Genomic DNA, 17,505 nt, shown 5'->3' with positions numbered 1-17,505 from the left:
TTTTATTGTTTTATTGTGAGAAAAAAGTCAATGTCGAGAAAAAAGTCGAAATGTCGAGATTAATGTTGAAGTAGAATTTCAAGAATAAAGTCGAAATTTCGACTTTTTTCTCAACATTTCAACTTTTTTCTCGAAATTGTACTTCAAACATCTCAACATTTTGACTTTTTTTCTCGACATTTTGACTTTTTCTTTCTCTTTTTTCTTTCTAAGTGCATATTGAAAACAAAATCTTCCTCCTCTAAAATATTTTATTTTAATGATTAATCTTGAAATACAATTTCGAGAAAAAAGTTGAAATGTCAAGATTAATGTTGAAGTACAATTTCAAGAATAAAGTCGAAATTTAAACTTTTTTCTCAAAATTTCGACTTTTTTCTCAAAATTGTACTTTAACATTAATCTCGACATTTTGACTTTTTTCTCGACATTTCAACTTTTTTTCTCGACATTTTGACTTTTTTTCTTTAATTTTTCTTTCTAAGTGCATATTGAAAACAAAATCTTCCTCCTCTAAAATATTATTTTATTTTAATGATTAATGTTGAAATATAATTTCAAGAAAAAGTTGAAATTTCGCCTTTTTTCTCGACATTTCGACTTTTTTTCTCAAAATTGTACTTCAACATTAATCTCGACTTTTTGACTTTTTTCTCGACATTTCTACTTTTTTCTCAAAGTGCATAATGAAAAAAAAAATATTTCTCCTCTAAAATATTATTTGTATTTTTCTCCTGCCTGGCCCTAATACTCTCCCGTAGATATCAGTTGTAAAAACCAACAAAACAAAAACTCAGGGTACAGAATGAAAGGGATCCTGTTTCACGCGGCTACGAGAGGAAGCGATGTGAAATGATCGGAGTCTCCAGGATGTTCTGAGCCCAGATCTGGGGCTGGACCGGCTCTCAGACCGAGGTTTTACCGCCGTGACCCCCGAACCCTGACCCGGCGGGTCCCAGAGCCATAGACATTTATACGTAGACGCCGCATCGAGCGCTGAGCCGTACGTCAACGACGCCGCCATATTGGATGTTCAAGACTGCGCTGTAAACTAATACAAGTAAATGGACTTATTTTCATAAAGCATCTTTCTACAAAGAAATGTACGTTTTACGTCTCATTTATTCATTCACACATGCACTAATATACTTGGGAAACAGTTAGGCACCAAATATAATATATTTAATTTACTTAGATGGCAAAAATAAGAACTTTATTGATCCCACATAGGAGTAATTCATGTTATATCAGCTATAGAGAACAAGGTAGTGCCGAAAAACAATATATATCCCCCCTCACAAAAATAAGAATGTTATTTGTTGTCTGAAAAATGGTTCAAATGTTATTTTATTGTCTGAAAAATGGTTCAAATATGTTATTTTATTAGAAAATAAGAAAAATCCAAGCCACTCTTCTTCAAATATAAAAAGCCTTTATCTGAAATGGCTATTTCATGTAGAAGATAACTTTAAAATCTTCTGCCTTGGACTTTTCTTATTTTTTGACATCCTTTTTCCCACCAAAGAGAACCTTCGTCACATGATTTAGATGAACCTTCTGAGGACTCTGGACTTTCTTCTTTATGTTATTTTGTTACTTGAAAAATTTTAAATATGTTTTGTTGATAAGAAAATATGTTTCTCTATTTTTCTTGTTTTTGTGAGGGGGGATATATATTGTTTTTTAGCACTACCTTGTTCTCTATAGCTGATATAACATGAATTACTCCTATGTGGGATCAATAAAGTTCTTATTTTTCCCATCTAAGTAAATTAAATATATTATATTTGGTGCCTAACTGTTTCCCAAGTATATTAGTGCGTGTGTGAATGAATAAATGAGACGTAAAACGTATATTTCTTTGTAGAAAGGCGCTTTGTGAAAATAAGTCCATTTACTTGTATTAGTTACAGCGCAGTCTTGAACATCCAATATGGCGGCGACGTTGACGTATCACAGCAGCAGCAAGAACACTCGATGCGGCGTCTACGTTTATATGTCTATGGTCAGAGCTCCACACCGAGGCTGGAGGAACTCCACGAAGCTCCAAACTTTCACCAAATGAAGAAAAACCAACAAAGCAACCGCTCCCAGCGCCGTCTGGACTCCACGCTACGCCCCCCACCGGTGGAGCTGGTCTGCACGCGTGCAAACACAGTACTGCAGCGGCAACGGCACTGATGTATATAAACACTGTTTTTATTTGGAATCGTCAACACAGGAAGACAAGGAAATAAAATGTGTCAAACAATCGTTGGTTGGCGACTTGGCGGCCAAAAAACACAAAACATTCTGAAAATGTCTAAGTGCACTTACACAGCTCTGACGAGATCTTAGTCTAACCTGCAGTGCCCCCCCGACATGGAAAAGGCCCTTATTTAGAGCTATATCTGATAATGTGCCATCGTAGAGCAGGACAGTCCTTCCCCCGGGTCTTACCTGGATGAAATCACCGGCGTGGACACAGAAAGCTGTGGTCGTGGGTGGAATGGTGCTGGAGGCTCCGGCGCGTTTTTAGCAACGGCTTCTTCAATAAATGTGGCTAACGTCGACTCGACACCGTTTTAATGAGAACCCCTCCCCCTCCCCGCTGAGGGGACGCTATCGTGAAGAAGAGCCCAGGTTTACCTTAAAATAAATAAAAGGAAGATCATCCTCTCTGTACATGGACATAATAAGGGGGGCGTGGCGGCGGAGGCTTCGGGGTGTCAGGGTGACGCAGGCACAGCAGCAGAACTACGATGCACTCACAAAGAACCGCTTGTCCTTTCACTATTGATTTATTTTTCCTCAAAACATACCCAGGTCTGTCTCTTGTCAGCTCTGAGACGGTGTCTGGTTGGGGGCGGGGCGGGCGGGGCTGAGAGTCCGTGGGGGACAGAGGGGGGACGGGGCTCAGAGCATGCCAAACCCTTTGGCGTAGGTGATGGCTTTCAGCAGTCTCTCTCTCAGCTTGTCCTTGCTCACGTACTCGGGCAGCAGCAGCACGTTGAAGCACGTGTGGGACGTCGGTAACCTGTGGAGACACGGAAAACCGTCACGCTGGGGGGGGTGTTCTGTCCATTTCTGCTGCTTCGTCGAAAAATGCTACCTAATGGTTTTCTATAGTGATGCACCGATTGTTCGGTAACCGAAATTGTTCGGCCGAAAATGGCAAAAAAAAACACTTTTGGTGTTCGGTTGAATAAGTGGGGAAAAAACCAAACAATTAATAACGGCGTTGTAATATAAGGAAATAGACTGGCCGCTCCGTCCCGTAGTGCACTACATAAATCGTTGGCCAACCAAAAACTAAACACATAAGAATGTTACCTAACATTCACCAGGAGGTGGAACCAAAACAACATAATGCTGGGAAATTAAAATGTTTTAATTTTTTTATGTTCAATAAATATTTTCTACCTTGTAATTTTGTAAAAGATTTTTTTCTTTGAAAAACATGCCTAAATCAAATTTATTTGATTTATGCAATGGTGAAAAAATTGGCAAAATAAATGAAAAACTGCTGAAGAACCATGTTCGGTATTCGGCCAAGTGTTTATTATTAGTTTCGGTTTCGGTCACAAATTTTCATTTCGGTGCATCACTAGTTTTCTACCTTTGTAGAGCTACAATTTTACTGTGTTTTACTCTATAAACCACTTCCTTGTCTCTTGCCAGGCCGTCATTGTAAAGAAGAATGTTCTTAATGACCTGCCTGGTTAAATAAAGGCCAATGACTGAATGAATATCAAATAAAGCGATAGAATTGTTTTTTTTTTTTCTATCATATAATGTTCACAAAGTGTAATGCAATTCATGTCGTGGGAAGTGTATTTTGAAGGATCAAATACTCAACATCCCAATTTATATCAATATTTCAGGGGTAGCATAATTTGATAGTCCAGTAACATCCTATCAAATAACGCTCCCGTCATTTGATGCATTCAGGTAAGTAGGGCTGGGTATTGATTCAAATGCCAAGAATCGATTCGATTCCAATTCTTAAGATTTAGAATCGATTATCAAGATTTAAATCGATCCGCTTCGATTCGATATTGATTTGGGTTAGTGTTATTAAAACAGTTTTTTGAGTTGTTGCATGAATTATATGACTGTAGTTATGCAACATATTAATACTAGTATTATATTGAGATTCAACAGCAAGTATTGCAGCTAATGATGCTGTAAGGACCAATCAGCTCCCAGAATGCTGATAGAACTGAAACAGAAACATCGTGTGGGTCAGAATTACCAAACAGATCCAGGGAGGAAACAGAGACGGATGAAATCAGTTTTAATTTTTCCCACATTCAGTTTTTATTTGTTCCATTTTCGGTCTATTTTGGTTTTTAATTTTTGAGCATCTGGTTTTTAGCATTTTTTGCAAATGTAACCCCAAGACAGTATATAAAGTAATGAAATATAGACAATTTATGCAATTATAACCTAACACTTTAATGTTTTCATACCTTTAAACATATTTAAAAGGCAAAAACATGGCACTAGTTATTCTCGTGTCCAACAAAACATTCCTTTTTTGGGGATAAACAAAAAAAATAACCAAAAGTTGTAATGTAATGATGAAAAAAATACATAAATAAATAAAATAATTTAAAAAAAAACCCCTTCCCAAAAAAAATAATAAAAAAAGAATCGATTTTTAGACATATGAATCGATTTAGAATTGGGAAATCGATTTTTTCAACACAGGCCTAGTCTTGACTACCCGTCTCCCTCCCACAGCTGATGATTGATCCGTCGTCAGCAGGTAGAGCGCTCACCTGTCTGTGTCGGGACCGTTCTTGGCGATGATCATCTTCAGCTTCCCCAGCCCCCCCACGGGGGCTCTGTCGGTGCCGGTGGTGAACTGCAGGAACAGCCGCTTCTGCTCCTCGCCGAACGAGTGCAACGTCTCCCAGAACTCCCTGCAGGCAGACAACAGTTTCACCGTCACAACACGTCACGCTCACACGGAGTGAGACGGGGGCTGTGAAACAGCCCTGCAGCTCCTGACTGACGGGGATTATTGATATGCATGCATAAGTAAGTACATGTATGTATTTATGCATGCATGAATGCACTTATGACAGACTTAGAAAAGAAACATGCTATGACCTGAGGGGGAAACTCATGTTTGAGACGACGACAGTAAGAACTAATATTAAAAAGAGATGTACATCAAATAAGGCTAGAGAAATATGGAATAGTTGTGACAACGACCTAAAAATGTGCAGTTCTATCTACAAGTTCAGGAAAATGTTTAAAGAAAGAAAGAAAGAAAGAAAGAAAGAAAGAAAGAAAGAAAGAAAGAAAGAAAGAAAGAAAGAAAGAAAGAAAGAAAGAAAGAAAGAAAGAAAGAAAGAAAGAAAGAAAGAAAGAAAGAAAGAAAAGAGAAAAAGAAAGAAAGAAAGAAAGAAGAGAAAGAAAGAAAGAGAAAGAAAAGAGAAAGAAAGAAAGAGAAAAAGAAAGAAAGAGAGAGAGAGAGAGAAAGAGAAAGAAAGAAAGAAAGAGAAAGAAAGAAAGAAAGAGAGAGAAAAAGAAAGAAAGAGAGAGAAAAAGAAAGAAAGAGAGAGAAAAAGAAAGAAAGAAAGAGAGAAAGAGAGAGAGAGAGAGAAAGAGAAAGAAAGAAAGAAAGAAAGAGAGAGAGAGAGAGAAAGAGAAAAAGAGAAAGAAAAGAGAGAGAGAAAAAGAAAGAAAGAAAGAAAGAAAGAAAGAAAGAGAAAAAGAAAGAAAGAAAGAAAGAAAGAAAGAGAAAAAGAGAGAAAAAGAGAAAGAAAGAAAGAAAGAAAGGTAAATGTTTAAAGAAAATATTGTAAATAGATATAAAACACTATAAAGTATATTATCAAAAACATTCTAGAATGTGAAACGTCAATTTTATATTTTGTCTTACAGGACTGTCTCAGAAAATTAGAATATTGTGATTTTCTGTAATGCAATTACAAAAACAAAAATGTCATACATTCTGGATTCATTACAAATCAACTGAAATATTGCAAGCCTTTTATTATTTTAATATTGCTGATCATGGTTTACAGCTTAAGAAAACTCAAATATCCTATCTAAAAAAATTTGAATATTCTGGGAATCTTAATCTTAAACCATAATCAGCAATATTAAAATAATAAAAGGCTTGCAATATTTCAGTTGATTTGTAATGAATCCAGAATGTATGACATTTTTTTTTTCTTTTTTTTTTTTTAAATTGCATTACAGAAAATAAAGAACTTTATCACAATATTCTAATTTTCTGAGACATCAATTAAGGCAAGAGAAATATGGAATAGTTGTGACAACGACCTAAAAATGTGTAGTTCCATCTACAAGTTCAGGAAAATATTGTAAATAAATATAAAACACTAACTATAAAGTATATTATCAAAAACATTCTAGAATATGAAACGTCAATTTTATGTTTTGTCTTATTTATTTTTTGTCTTCTTTATGCTTGTTTTATTCACGGATTAATGCTAATGTTTCAGATTTAAATTGATCACAAGATAAAAAGATTATAAGTTACGGCTTCAGCTACACCAGGGGTGTCAAATGTGCGGCCCGAGAGAGATTTTCATGCGGCCCGCGAGAAGTTTCAAACGCAAAAAAAAACGAAATGTTAATTTACTAAAAAGGAAGGCATAAATAATTGCCATGAATTGCAGCATATCCGATAATATATTTTTTCTACAAATCCATCGTTATTCCACAAATTGAGCAGTTTTTGACATTTTTTTTAGTTTTCTAGAATGCATTTGCCGATTTTATTTCTTTGTAGACGGTCGTTTATTTTTATTAACTGACTAATATTATATATTTTCGCAGGAAAAATATCACTGCTAAAAAAGATGATAGAAGATATTTATTCGGAAAATTTCAGTTTTGAATACGAGGATAGTGACAAAGTAAAACAGTTAAAAGAGAAGTGATGACTTTTTCGGCACACTAGCGTAAATATCCGCGCCAATTTTTAAAAATAAATACACTTAATTGTACTGGAAAAATCTCTAAATCACAAATAAACACTCTCGGATGTAATAAGAAAGATTTTGCTTTTAATTCAATTTCCTATAAAAAAAAGCATTTGTTTCTGTTTATCTTTGTAAAATGATATTAAAAGTATCTTACATAATTTGAAAAAAAAAAAAACGAGAAATTTCAAGAAAAGATCCTGAAGAAATATATTATAAAAAAAACATATAAAAAATATATGTATAAAAATATATAAAAAATATAAAAAAAACATTTGTTTCTGTTTATCTTTGTAAAATGATATTAAAAGTATCTTACATAATTTGAAAAAAAAAAAACGAGAAATTTCAAGAAAAGATCCTGAAGAAATATATTTTACATAATTAGAGTGTAAACAAAGTGCATATTTCCTTTAAAATTAACTAAACTGATATTGGATTAGATAACAAAAGTAAAAAAAAAATTAGAAAAAATAATTTTCCGCACCGTTTTTGTTATTTTGAGCGTGCGGCCCGCAAGAAAAAAATTGGTCAAATCCGGCCCGCCAAGCAAAATAAGTTTAACACCCCTGGTATGAACCTTTTCGGCAAAAGCAATGTTTATTTTACTTGCCCCTTGTTTTGTAAAAGTGGCTTAAGACCGAAATAAAGACTATTATTCATTCATGACTATGTATTATTTACATAAATACATTAAGCAGGAATTTGCTCCTTACTTGATGATCCGAGAGTCTCTGTTATAACCGCCGTCGTATTCAGTGGTTTCCTCCAGGGCCAGGAAGTCCAGGTTCTGCAGGGACAGAGTTGAGGCGTGAGCAACAGCAGGTTAACGAGTTAAAAACCCTCCCAACCCCGGCAGCACAGCTCACCCGGCTCCCACAGATGAGCAGCTCGATCTCCTCGGGTCTGAACAGGTACTTGAGCGGAGACTCGTTGGTGACCATGTGGAAGCCTCTCCTGAAGGCCTTGAACTGCTTCTCCACGCTCTTGTTCAGGATGTAGTCGGAGTACTGGGCCACGAACTCCTGCAGGAACAGCAGCACAAACACCTTTACATCCCTGAATGAGATCAAGATCCAACTAAAAATAATCATCTTTTCTTTAGTTTACGTCCACTCGTGTTGGTTAAAACTAGGGCTGAAACGATTCCTCGAATAATTCGAGTAATTCGATTACAAAAAATGTTCGAGGAATTTTCTCTGCCTCGAGGAATCGTTTAATTTTGCAGCTCAAAGCAGGTGTTTCACCTGGACTACATTTAATGCGGCACAACGCGCTGACGCCGCGCACGTAAAGGAAGAAGGAAGAGGCGGCGGATATGTTTGGTTTTAGTAACATGCCATGCTCAGGCAGAGACACATGTAGCTCAGTGCTTAACTTTTATTTTTAATCCACGCTATATTCTTGTGGTCCGTTTTCCTATATGTTCCCCCTCTAACCCGGTACATACATAGGTTCCTCTAAACATCTGTTCCCGCTACAGTTTTAACTAAAAGAAAAGGCAGAAAATGTCAGAAAAATAAAAACGTAATAAAGCTAACTGGGTAGTTTTCAATTTTATCTCTGTAGTCATTCATGGATAAAACAAGCAGCACTGGTGTCTAATGTGCTCCAATACAGCAGGGCTCAGAAGTTTATTTTGAACACTGCCAAAACTCAAAATCTTATACTTTAACTTAAAACTTAACTAGCACTTAAAATGTGCTTGACACAAATGAAAGTTCAATTGAAACACGTGGGAAAAACAGCTAACCTTTTAAGTGATGTGTGTTATCAGGTGTAATGGCATTTTTAGGTTAGAAATAAGAACATTTCTTGGTAAGATCCTTAGTTTTTTGAGTGAAGGCAGTGAATTTGGTCGACTGGTGTAAGTTCAGGGTTTTTAAATGCAGAGCCATGAACCTACTGGATTATATAATTTATTCTTAGTAATATCTATTAACATCTAACATCTTATGTATATTTATAATTGCTCTTTAACTAAACAAAAATATGTTTTATCCGATTACTCGATTAATCGATGGAATTTTCAGTAGAATACTCGATTACTAAAATATTCGATAGCTGCAGCCCTAGTTAAAACCAATAATGAAATTAAAGGCCGAGTGTGTGAGGAGCGAAGACGGGCAGAGGACTCCTGCTTTACCGACATTTATGTGAGAAAATCATTGTGTTTTAAAGACTTGATGCTCCTATAACAAAAGTCTCATCTCCGGTTCAGTCGCTGGGTCTTTTGCTTTCATCTGGAATGTCATTGCTTTTAATAATGTCACTGTTTTTAATAATGTCATTGTTTTTAATCAAGTGTCATTCTTTGTCATGAATTCTTTTTAGCTTTCTGATCCTTGTATGTTTTATGTTTGTTTGTTTCTTGTTTTGATATGTTTTTTTTTTTTGTAAAGTTACTTGTCCTTGTATGTATTTTCTTTTATATGAAACTGAATTTATTGTTCTGCTGCTATCTTGACCAGGACTCCCTGGCAGAAGAGATATTGTATCTCAATGGGACTTTCCTGGATAAATAAAGGATAAATAACAAAAATCTCCATTTGTATCTCTATGAAATGACGTCAGTATCTGTGGATCCACATCGCCACTGATGCTCCCAGACGTTTCTGAATCCACTTCTGCACTTCTCTAAGCGCCTCTTTAGCGGCGTCTTCAACTGTTTCATCACCAGTTTGCAGAGAAACATCTTCCTCATGTTTCAGTGTGGAGACAAATATGCTCTGGTTTTTTAGCCTCAACAACTGCTTGACCTTTAGTCAAAATCTTGTTCATCAGCTTGAATCTGAAGCTTTGCTCTCAGACGTGTTTTCCAGGGGGACGGGACCCCTGAAGCAAAGCCTCAACCCTTTCATCCATCAGCAGATTTGTGGGCGTCTCTGCTTTATTTCTGGAGTTGATTCAACCCAGAACCAGACCGGTACGAGACCGGTACATAACATGTCTGATGCTTGAAACAGACGTTTATCCTGACGTTCTGGGCTCCGGCTGAAAGCCACGATGGCTGCAGAAGTCAGACAGATACCCAGTATCGGTCTTCTACACCAGCGGTCTCCAACCTTTTCTGAACCAGGACCGGTTTAATGTCTGACAATATTTTCACGGCCCAATCTAAAAGGTGTAGCTGAAACTAAATAATATGACAAGATCAGCGTTAAAAACTGTGGGATTTTCTCTATTATGATAATAATAATAATAATAATAATAATAATAATACGTCATTTTCAAAAAAATAAAATAAAAATGGAAATTGTAAATTACCTTTAATATGAATATTTCTATAAATGTGTTTTTATGTTTGTTTTCTCATTAACGTTATTTAAAGTAGGGCTGTTCGATTAATCGATTTTAAATCGTAATCGCGATTATGTAATTAGAACGATGTTAAAACGTGAAAATCGTAAAATCGATTTTTCACTTTTTTTTTTATTTTATTTTTTTAAATTTTTTTAACCTTGTCTGCAACATATTAATGATTGATACCATATTAATGATTGATGGAAATACCTCTCAATACCTGCGACAAGTGCCCCATCGGAGAGGCTCTTTAGTGTAGGAGGGGGCGTTGTAACCATGGTGATATACTAACATGCCACCGGCTAGACCGGCTCGTGTTCCTTGCAAAAAACTTGAAAATGTGAATAGCAAATGTAATGACTGACATTACTCACCTCTACCTCCTTCATGGGTTGCATTATTATTTAGCATGCAAAGGCCCAGTTTAGTTTAATTAGAAAATGTCTTGTTTTATTTAATTGGAAATATAACTTACTGTATGTTTGCAAGTGCTGATTTGCTGATTGCTGACTTTATATTTTATTATATTTTTTAAAACTTTTTTTCAACTTATTTTACAGAGTTTTGCACTTTATTCATTCATTTTTGGTTTAATAAGAGCAAAGTTTGCACTTAAAGCCCAATGGGGCAAATGTTCAAACAGCATATTTGAAATCATTTCATGCCATTTGTCAATTCACAAAATAATCGTAATCGAAAATCGGATTTTGAGAGAAAAAAAAAAAATCGAGATTTTATTTTTGGGCAAAATCGAACAGCCCTAATTTAAAACCAGGCTTTTATTTTATTTGTTATATATTAAGGAGACCGATATTTAGTGCTTTTATTTCGAAGGCGAGACCTCGTAAACATCCGGCGCTTCAGACTTTAACGGTAAAAGTTTAACGGCAGTAGAAATTGTGTCTGAAAGACTAAACTAGTGTCTTGAATGCTAAAGTGGAGCCTAACTGACACAAAAAGCACCTGCTGATAAGGATTTGTTTTCTTTGCAAATTTTATGCCGTATTTATGTCCAGCTTGGGTTTGGTTGCCATGGTTACTCATGTATTGTGGTTAACGGTAGCTTTTTTACCGACCGAGCGAGCAGCTGTGTCGCTCTGTATTTAAGTTAAATGAAACTTATATGAATGTAGAAAGTAACTATTTTATTCCTTTATAGCTCTTACGGTGTGTTTGCAGTGTATTTACATCCAAGGAATAAAAACATTGTGAACCATCAGTTTGAGAGTCAACCATCATCAGTTGAGGATTCTACAGAAATTATTTTTTCTTTCTGTGCGGCCCGGTACCAAATGACCCACGTTCTACACCACCAAAGAAGTAACTTTGTCCGGCGGTGAAAAGAACTACGACTTTTGTGATCCAAAAGCGCCAATTTGACTCCTCAATTTAATAAGAGTTTGGGGAAAGTCCCGTCTGCTGTTGCATGTTTCACAATAAAAGCCCTGTTAGGAATACGAGCTCTGCCGTCCAGTTACATCCAGAGAAGGAGCTTTCAGTGCGTCATAACGGCTTCATAAATCCACTTTCACATTCTCTTTTTTCTTATCAAAAATATACGTCCAAAATCCTGTCGTTGACTTTATGCAGCTTTTTTTAAATGATTAACTAAAACGGCTGTTTAAAATCTGAGAGGCTGGAGCAGCAGTAATTCAGCGTAGCTGCTCTTCCTGATACCGGAAACCCCCGAACCAGCGTCAGAGTTACAACACAGCGTGTTTGGAGTTCAGCTCACCTTCCGGTTCTCGTTGGTGACGGGGATCTTGTCACCGTTTTCCCGTAAGTCGTGCATCAGCGGGTTACCGAAGAGATCCGTCTGGGAGATCTGGAAGGTGATCATCATGTCCTCCTCCACACTGCCCTCGTACTCCAGCAGCTCCTTCAGACTCTGGTGCAAAACCTGAAACACAGACATCCGGCTCAGCGCTGCGTCCTGGGAGAAGTTGCTTTCGTCAAGGAAAATTATGACTAAATATCGTCAACGAACCTTCATCACCTGAGGAAAACAAGACGAGACGCAACGAAAATGCTTCAGCTTAAGAAAACTCAAATATCCTATCTCAAAAAATGTGAATATTCTGGGAATCTTAATCTTAAACTGTAAGCCATAATCAGCAATATTAAAATAATAAAAGGCTTGCAATATTTCAGTTGATTTGTAATGAATCCAGAATGGATGACATTTTTTTTTTTTTTTTTTTTTTTTTTTTTTTTTAAATTGCATTACAGAAAATAAAGAACTTTATCACAATATTCTAATTTTCTGAGACAGTCCTGTAGATGTGGAAAAGAAAACCCAATGTGTCGTGGAAAAAGAAAAAGATGGGGAGAAATGCAGAAAAATAAATATGTTGTAAACTCAAATTAGAGTCTTCTGTATCTGGAATGAATGTATTCTTGAGTCTATAAGGTAACAATAATATAATAATAAGAAAACCTTGTTTGAATTGCAAAATGGCTAAATATGGCTAAATTTTTCATTTCATTTTATTCTTTATTTCATTCAAAAAAAAAAATAAAACAATTCAATACAAATATTCATAAATTGTGAAAGAAAATGGAGCAGAAAGAAGAAGAATCTTATCTAATCTGCCCCTTTTTTCAAGAAATAAATTCACAAATGACAGATTAAAAAAAATGACTAAGTAAATAATAAAACTAAAATAAAATTACCGCCGTCTATGGGTATGTCAAACTTAACTAACATATTTCATTATATTTACTTAACATACAGGCTTTAATTGTTCTTTTGAATGTAATGTTTGATTTGGATTCTTTGTTTTCTTTATTCAGATTGTTCCATAAACTGATTCCTTTCACAGAAACACAACGTTCCATCAATTTTGTCCTGAATCTTTTTAAGTTATACTTGCTTTCTCTTTTTTCAAATCTTTTCTGAATGTTGATTGGTAACGTTTTTTTATGAGCTTTAAACATAATTTGCAGAATACTAGAGTCTACTAATTCATGAAATTTCAACAATTTTGACTGAAGGAATATAAATACAACATATAATAATGTACAGGAATAAATACAATCTTTTATTAAAACTAGACTAAAATGGTAGAGGACAAGCTGCCAAAACCAACACTAGTCCCGTGTGACGTCAGGTGATCAGAAACCTTTTAACAAGCTCTGACCGACGCCGACCGCTAGGAATGGGTGATATTTTACCGTTCATGATAAACAGTCAAAAAAATTCCCCACGGTAAGAATTTGTCATTTCACGGTAAAAACAATAAATTCCTGTTGATGAAGTTTTTGTGTAAAGCTGATTTATGGTTCTGCGTTAAATCCATGCACAACGTACGTGAAGGAAGGAAGGAAGGAAGGAAGGAAGGAACAAGAAACAAACAAAGAAATAAACAAAGAAACAAAGATAGTAGATAGATAGATAGATATGAGCCTGAACGAAAGAAACAAAGATATGAGCAAGAAAGAAAAAGAAAGAAAGAAAGAAAGATATGAGAAAGAAAGAAAGAAAGAAATGAGCAAGAAAGAAAGAAAGAAAGAAATGAGCAAGAAAGAAAGAAAGAAAGAAATGAGCAAGAAAGAAAGAAAGAAAGAAAGAAATGAGCAAGAAAGAAAGAAAGAAAGAAAGAAATGAGCAAGAAAGAAAGAAAGAAAGAAAGAAAGAAATGAGCAAGAAAGAAAGAAAGAAAGAAAAGAAAGAAAGATATGAGCAAGAGAGAAAGAAAGAAAGAAAAGAAAGAAAGAAAGAAAGAAATGAGCAAGAAAGAAAGAAAGAAATGAGCAAGAAAGAAAGAAAGAAAGAAAGAAATGAGCAAGAAAGAAAGAAAGAAAGAAAAGAAAGAAAGAAAGATATGAGCAAGAAAGAAAGAAAGAAAGAAAGAAATGAGCAAGAAAGAAAGAAAGAAATGAGCAAGAAAGAAAGAAAGAAAGAAAGAAATGAGCAAGAAAGAAAGAAAGAAAGAAAAGAAAGAAAGAAAGAAATGAGCAAGAAAGAAAGAAAGAAAGAAAAGAAAGAAAGATATGAGCAAGAGAGAAAGAAAGAAAGAAAAGAAAGAAAGAAAGAAAGAAATGAGCAAGAAAGAAAGAAAGAAATGAGCAAGAAAGAAAGAAAGAAAGATATGAGCAAGAAAGAAAGAAAGAAATGAGCAAGAAAGAAAGAAAGAAAGAAAGAAATGAGCAAGAAAGAAAGAAAGAAAGAAAAGAAAGAAAGAAAGATATGAGCAAGAAAGAAAGAAAGAAAGAAATGAGCAAGAAAGAAAGAAAGAAAGAAAAGAGCAAGAAAGAAAGAAAGATATGAGCAAGAAAGAAAGAAAGAAAGAAAGAAAGAAATGAGCAAGAAAGAAAGAAAGAAAGAAATGAGCAAGAAAGAAAGAAAGAAAGAAATGAGCAAGAAAGAAAGAAAGAAAGAAAAGAAAGAAAGAAAGATATGAGCAAGAAAGAAAGAAAGAAAGAAAGAAAGAAAGAAATGAGCAAGAAAGAAAGAAAGAAAGAAATGAGCAAGAAAGAAAGAAAGAAAGAAATGAAAGAAAGAAAGAAAAGAAAGAAAGAAAGAAAGAAAAGAAAGAAAGATATGAGCAAGAAAGAAAGAAAGAAAGAAAGAAAGAAAGAAAGAAAGAAAGAAAGAAAGATATGAGCAAGAAAGAAAGAAAGAAAGAAAGAAATGAGCAAGAAAGAAAGAAAAGAAAGAAAGAAAGAAATGAGCAAGAAAGAAAGAAAGAAAGAAAGAAAGAAAGAAAGAAAGAAAGAAAGATATGAGCAAGAAAGAAAGAAAGAAAGAAAAGAAAGAAAGAAAGATATGAGCAAGAAAGAAAGAAAGAAAGAAAGAAAGAAATGAGCAAGAAAGAAAGAAAGAAAGAAATGAGCAAGAAAGAAAGAAAGAAAGAAAAGAAAGAAAGAAAGAAAGATATGAGCAAGAAAGAAAGAAAGAAAGAAAGAAAGAAAGAAAGAAATGAGCAAGAAAGAAAGAAAGAAAGAAATGAGCAAGAAAGAAAGAAATGAGCAAGAAAGAAAGAAAGAAAGAAAAGAAAGAAAGAAAGAAAAGAAAGAAAGAAAGATATGAGCAAGAAAGAAAGAAAGAAATGAGCAAGAAAGAAAGAAAGAAAGAAAGAAATGAGCAAGAAAGAAAGAAAGAAAGAAAAGAAAGAAAGAAAGATATGAGCAAGAAAGAAAGAAAGAAAGAAAGAAATGAGCAAGAAAGAAAGAAAGAAAGAAATGAGCAAGAAAGAAAGAAAGAAAGAAAAGAAAGAAAGAAAGAAAGAAAGAAAGATATGAGCAAGAAAGAAAGAAAGAAAGAAATGAGCAAGAAAGAAAGAAAGAAAGAAATGAAAGAAAGAAAGAAAAGAAAGAAAGATATGAGCAAGAAAGAAAGAAAGAAAGAAAGAAAGAAAGAAAGAAAGAAAGAAAGAAAGATATGAGCAAGAAAGAAAGAAAGAAAGAAAGAAAGATATGAGCAAGAAAGAAAGAAAAGAAAGAAAGAAAGAAATGAGCAAGAAAGAAAGAAAGAAAGAAAGAAAGAAATGAGCAAGAAAGAAAGAAAGAAAGAAATGAGCAAGAAAGAAAGAAAGAAAGAAATGAAAGAAAGAAAGAAAAGAAAGAAAGATATGAGCAAGAAAGAAAGAAAGAAAGAAAGAAAGAAAGAAAGAAAGAAAGAAAGAAAGATATGAGCAAGAAAGAAAGAAAGAAAGAAAGAAAGATATGAGCAAGAAAGAAAGAAAAGAAAGAAAGAAAGAAATGAGCAAGAAAGAAAGAAAGAAAGAAAGAAAGAAAGAAAGAAAGATATGAGCAAGAAAGAAAGAAAGAAAGAAAGAAAGAAATGAGCCAGAAAGAAAGAAAGAAAGAAAAGAAAGAAAGAAAGAAAGAAAGAAATGAGCAAGAAAGAAAGAAAGAAAGAAAGAAATGAGCAAGAAAGAAAGAAAGAAAGAAAAGAAAGAAAGAAAGATATGAGCAAGAAAGAAAGAAAGAAAGAAAGAAATGAGCAAGAAAGAAAGAAAGAAAGAAATGAGCAAGAAAGAAAGAAAGAAAGAAAAGAAAGAAAGAAAGATATGAGCAAGAAAGAAAGAAAGAAAGAAAGAAAGAAATGAGCAAGAAAGAAAGAAAGAAAGAAATGAGCAAGAAAGAAAGAAAGAAAGAAAAGAAAGAAAGAAAGATATGAGCAAGAAAGAAAGAAAGAAAGAAAGAAAGAAAGAAAGAAATGAGCAAGAAAGAAAGAAAGAAAGAAATGAGCAAGAAAGAAAGAAATGAGCAAGAAAGAAAGAAAGAAAGAAAAGAAAGAAAGAAAGAAAAGAAAGAAAGAAAGATATGAGCAAGAAAGAAAGAAAGAAATGAGCAAGAAAGAAAGAAAGAAAGAAAGAAATGAGCAAGAAAGAAAGAAAGAAAGAAAAGAAAGAAAGAAAGATATGAGCAAGAAAGAAAGAAAGAAAGAAAGAAATGAGCAAGAAAGAAAGAAAGAAAGAAATGAGCAAGAAAGAAAGAAAGAAAGAAAAGAAAGAAAGAAAGAAAGAAAGAAAGATATGAGCAAGAAAGAAAGAAAGAAAGAAATGAGCAAGAAAGAAAGAAAGAAAGAAATGAAAGAAAGAAAGAAAAGAAAGAAAGATATGAGCAAGAAAGAAAGAAAGAAAGAAAGAAAGAAAGAAAGAAAGAAAGAAAGAAAGATATGAGCAAGAAAGAAAGAAAGAAAGAAAGAAAGATATGAGCAAGAAAGAAAGAAAAGAAAGAAAGAAAGAAATGAGCAAGAAAGAAAGAAAGAAAGAAAGAAAGAAATGAGCAAGAAAGAAAGAAAGAAAGAAATGAGCAAGAAAGAAAGAAAGAAAGAAATGAAAGAAAGAAAGAAAAGAAAGAAAGATATGAGCAAGAAAGAAAGAAAGAAAGAAAGAAAGAAAGAAAGAAAGAAAGAAAGAAAGAAAGAAAGATATGAGCAAGAAAGAAAGAAAGAAAGAAAGAAAGATATGAGCAAGAAAGAAAGAAAAGAAAGAAAGAAAGAAATGAGCAAGAAAGAAAGAAAGAAAGAAAGAAAGAAAGAAAGAAAGATATGAGCAAGAAAGAAAGAAAGAAAGAAAGAAATGAGCCAGAAAGAAAGAAAGAAAGAAAAGAAAGAAAGAAAGAAAGAAAGAAATGAGCAAGAAAGAAAGAAAGAAAGAAAAGAAAGAAAGAAAGAAAGAAAGAAATGAGCAAGAAAGAAAGAAAGAAAGAAAGAAAGAAAGAAAGAAAGATATGAGCAAGAAAGAAAGAAAGAAAGAAATGAGCAAGAAAGAAAGAAAGAAAGAAAAGAAAGAAAGAAAGATAT

General features: G+C 34.0%; 1 protein-coding gene across 1 annotated transcript in view; it reads right to left on the bottom strand.

Moving 5' to 3' along the window:
• Positions 1 to 1,901: 1,901 nt before the first annotated feature.
• ube3a (ubiquitin protein ligase E3A) overlaps positions 1,902 to 17,505 on the bottom strand; it is a 34,067-nt gene continuing 18,463 nt past the window's right edge. The window contains exons 9-13 of the mRNA XM_061715974.1: positions 11,986 to 12,150; positions 7,817 to 7,972; positions 7,664 to 7,737; positions 4,764 to 4,907; positions 1,902 to 3,016 (exon numbers count right to left, since the gene is read on the bottom strand). Coding sequence (XP_061571958.1) covers positions 2,896 to 3,016; positions 4,764 to 4,907; positions 7,664 to 7,737; positions 7,817 to 7,972; positions 11,986 to 12,150 — 660 coding nt within the window. The 3' untranslated portion in view covers positions 1,902 to 2,895. The remainder of the gene's footprint in view (positions 3,017 to 4,763; positions 4,908 to 7,663; positions 7,738 to 7,816; positions 7,973 to 11,985; positions 12,151 to 17,505) is intronic.

The sequence above is a fragment of the Cololabis saira genome, chromosome 24 (assembly GCF_033807715.1).
Source record: "Cololabis saira isolate AMF1-May2022 chromosome 24, fColSai1.1, whole genome shotgun sequence".
Lineage (NCBI taxonomy): Eukaryota > Metazoa > Chordata > Actinopteri > Beloniformes > Belonidae > Cololabis > Cololabis saira.
The sequence above is the reverse complement of the archived record's forward strand: the minus strand, read 5'-3'. Positions and strand labels throughout refer to the sequence as shown.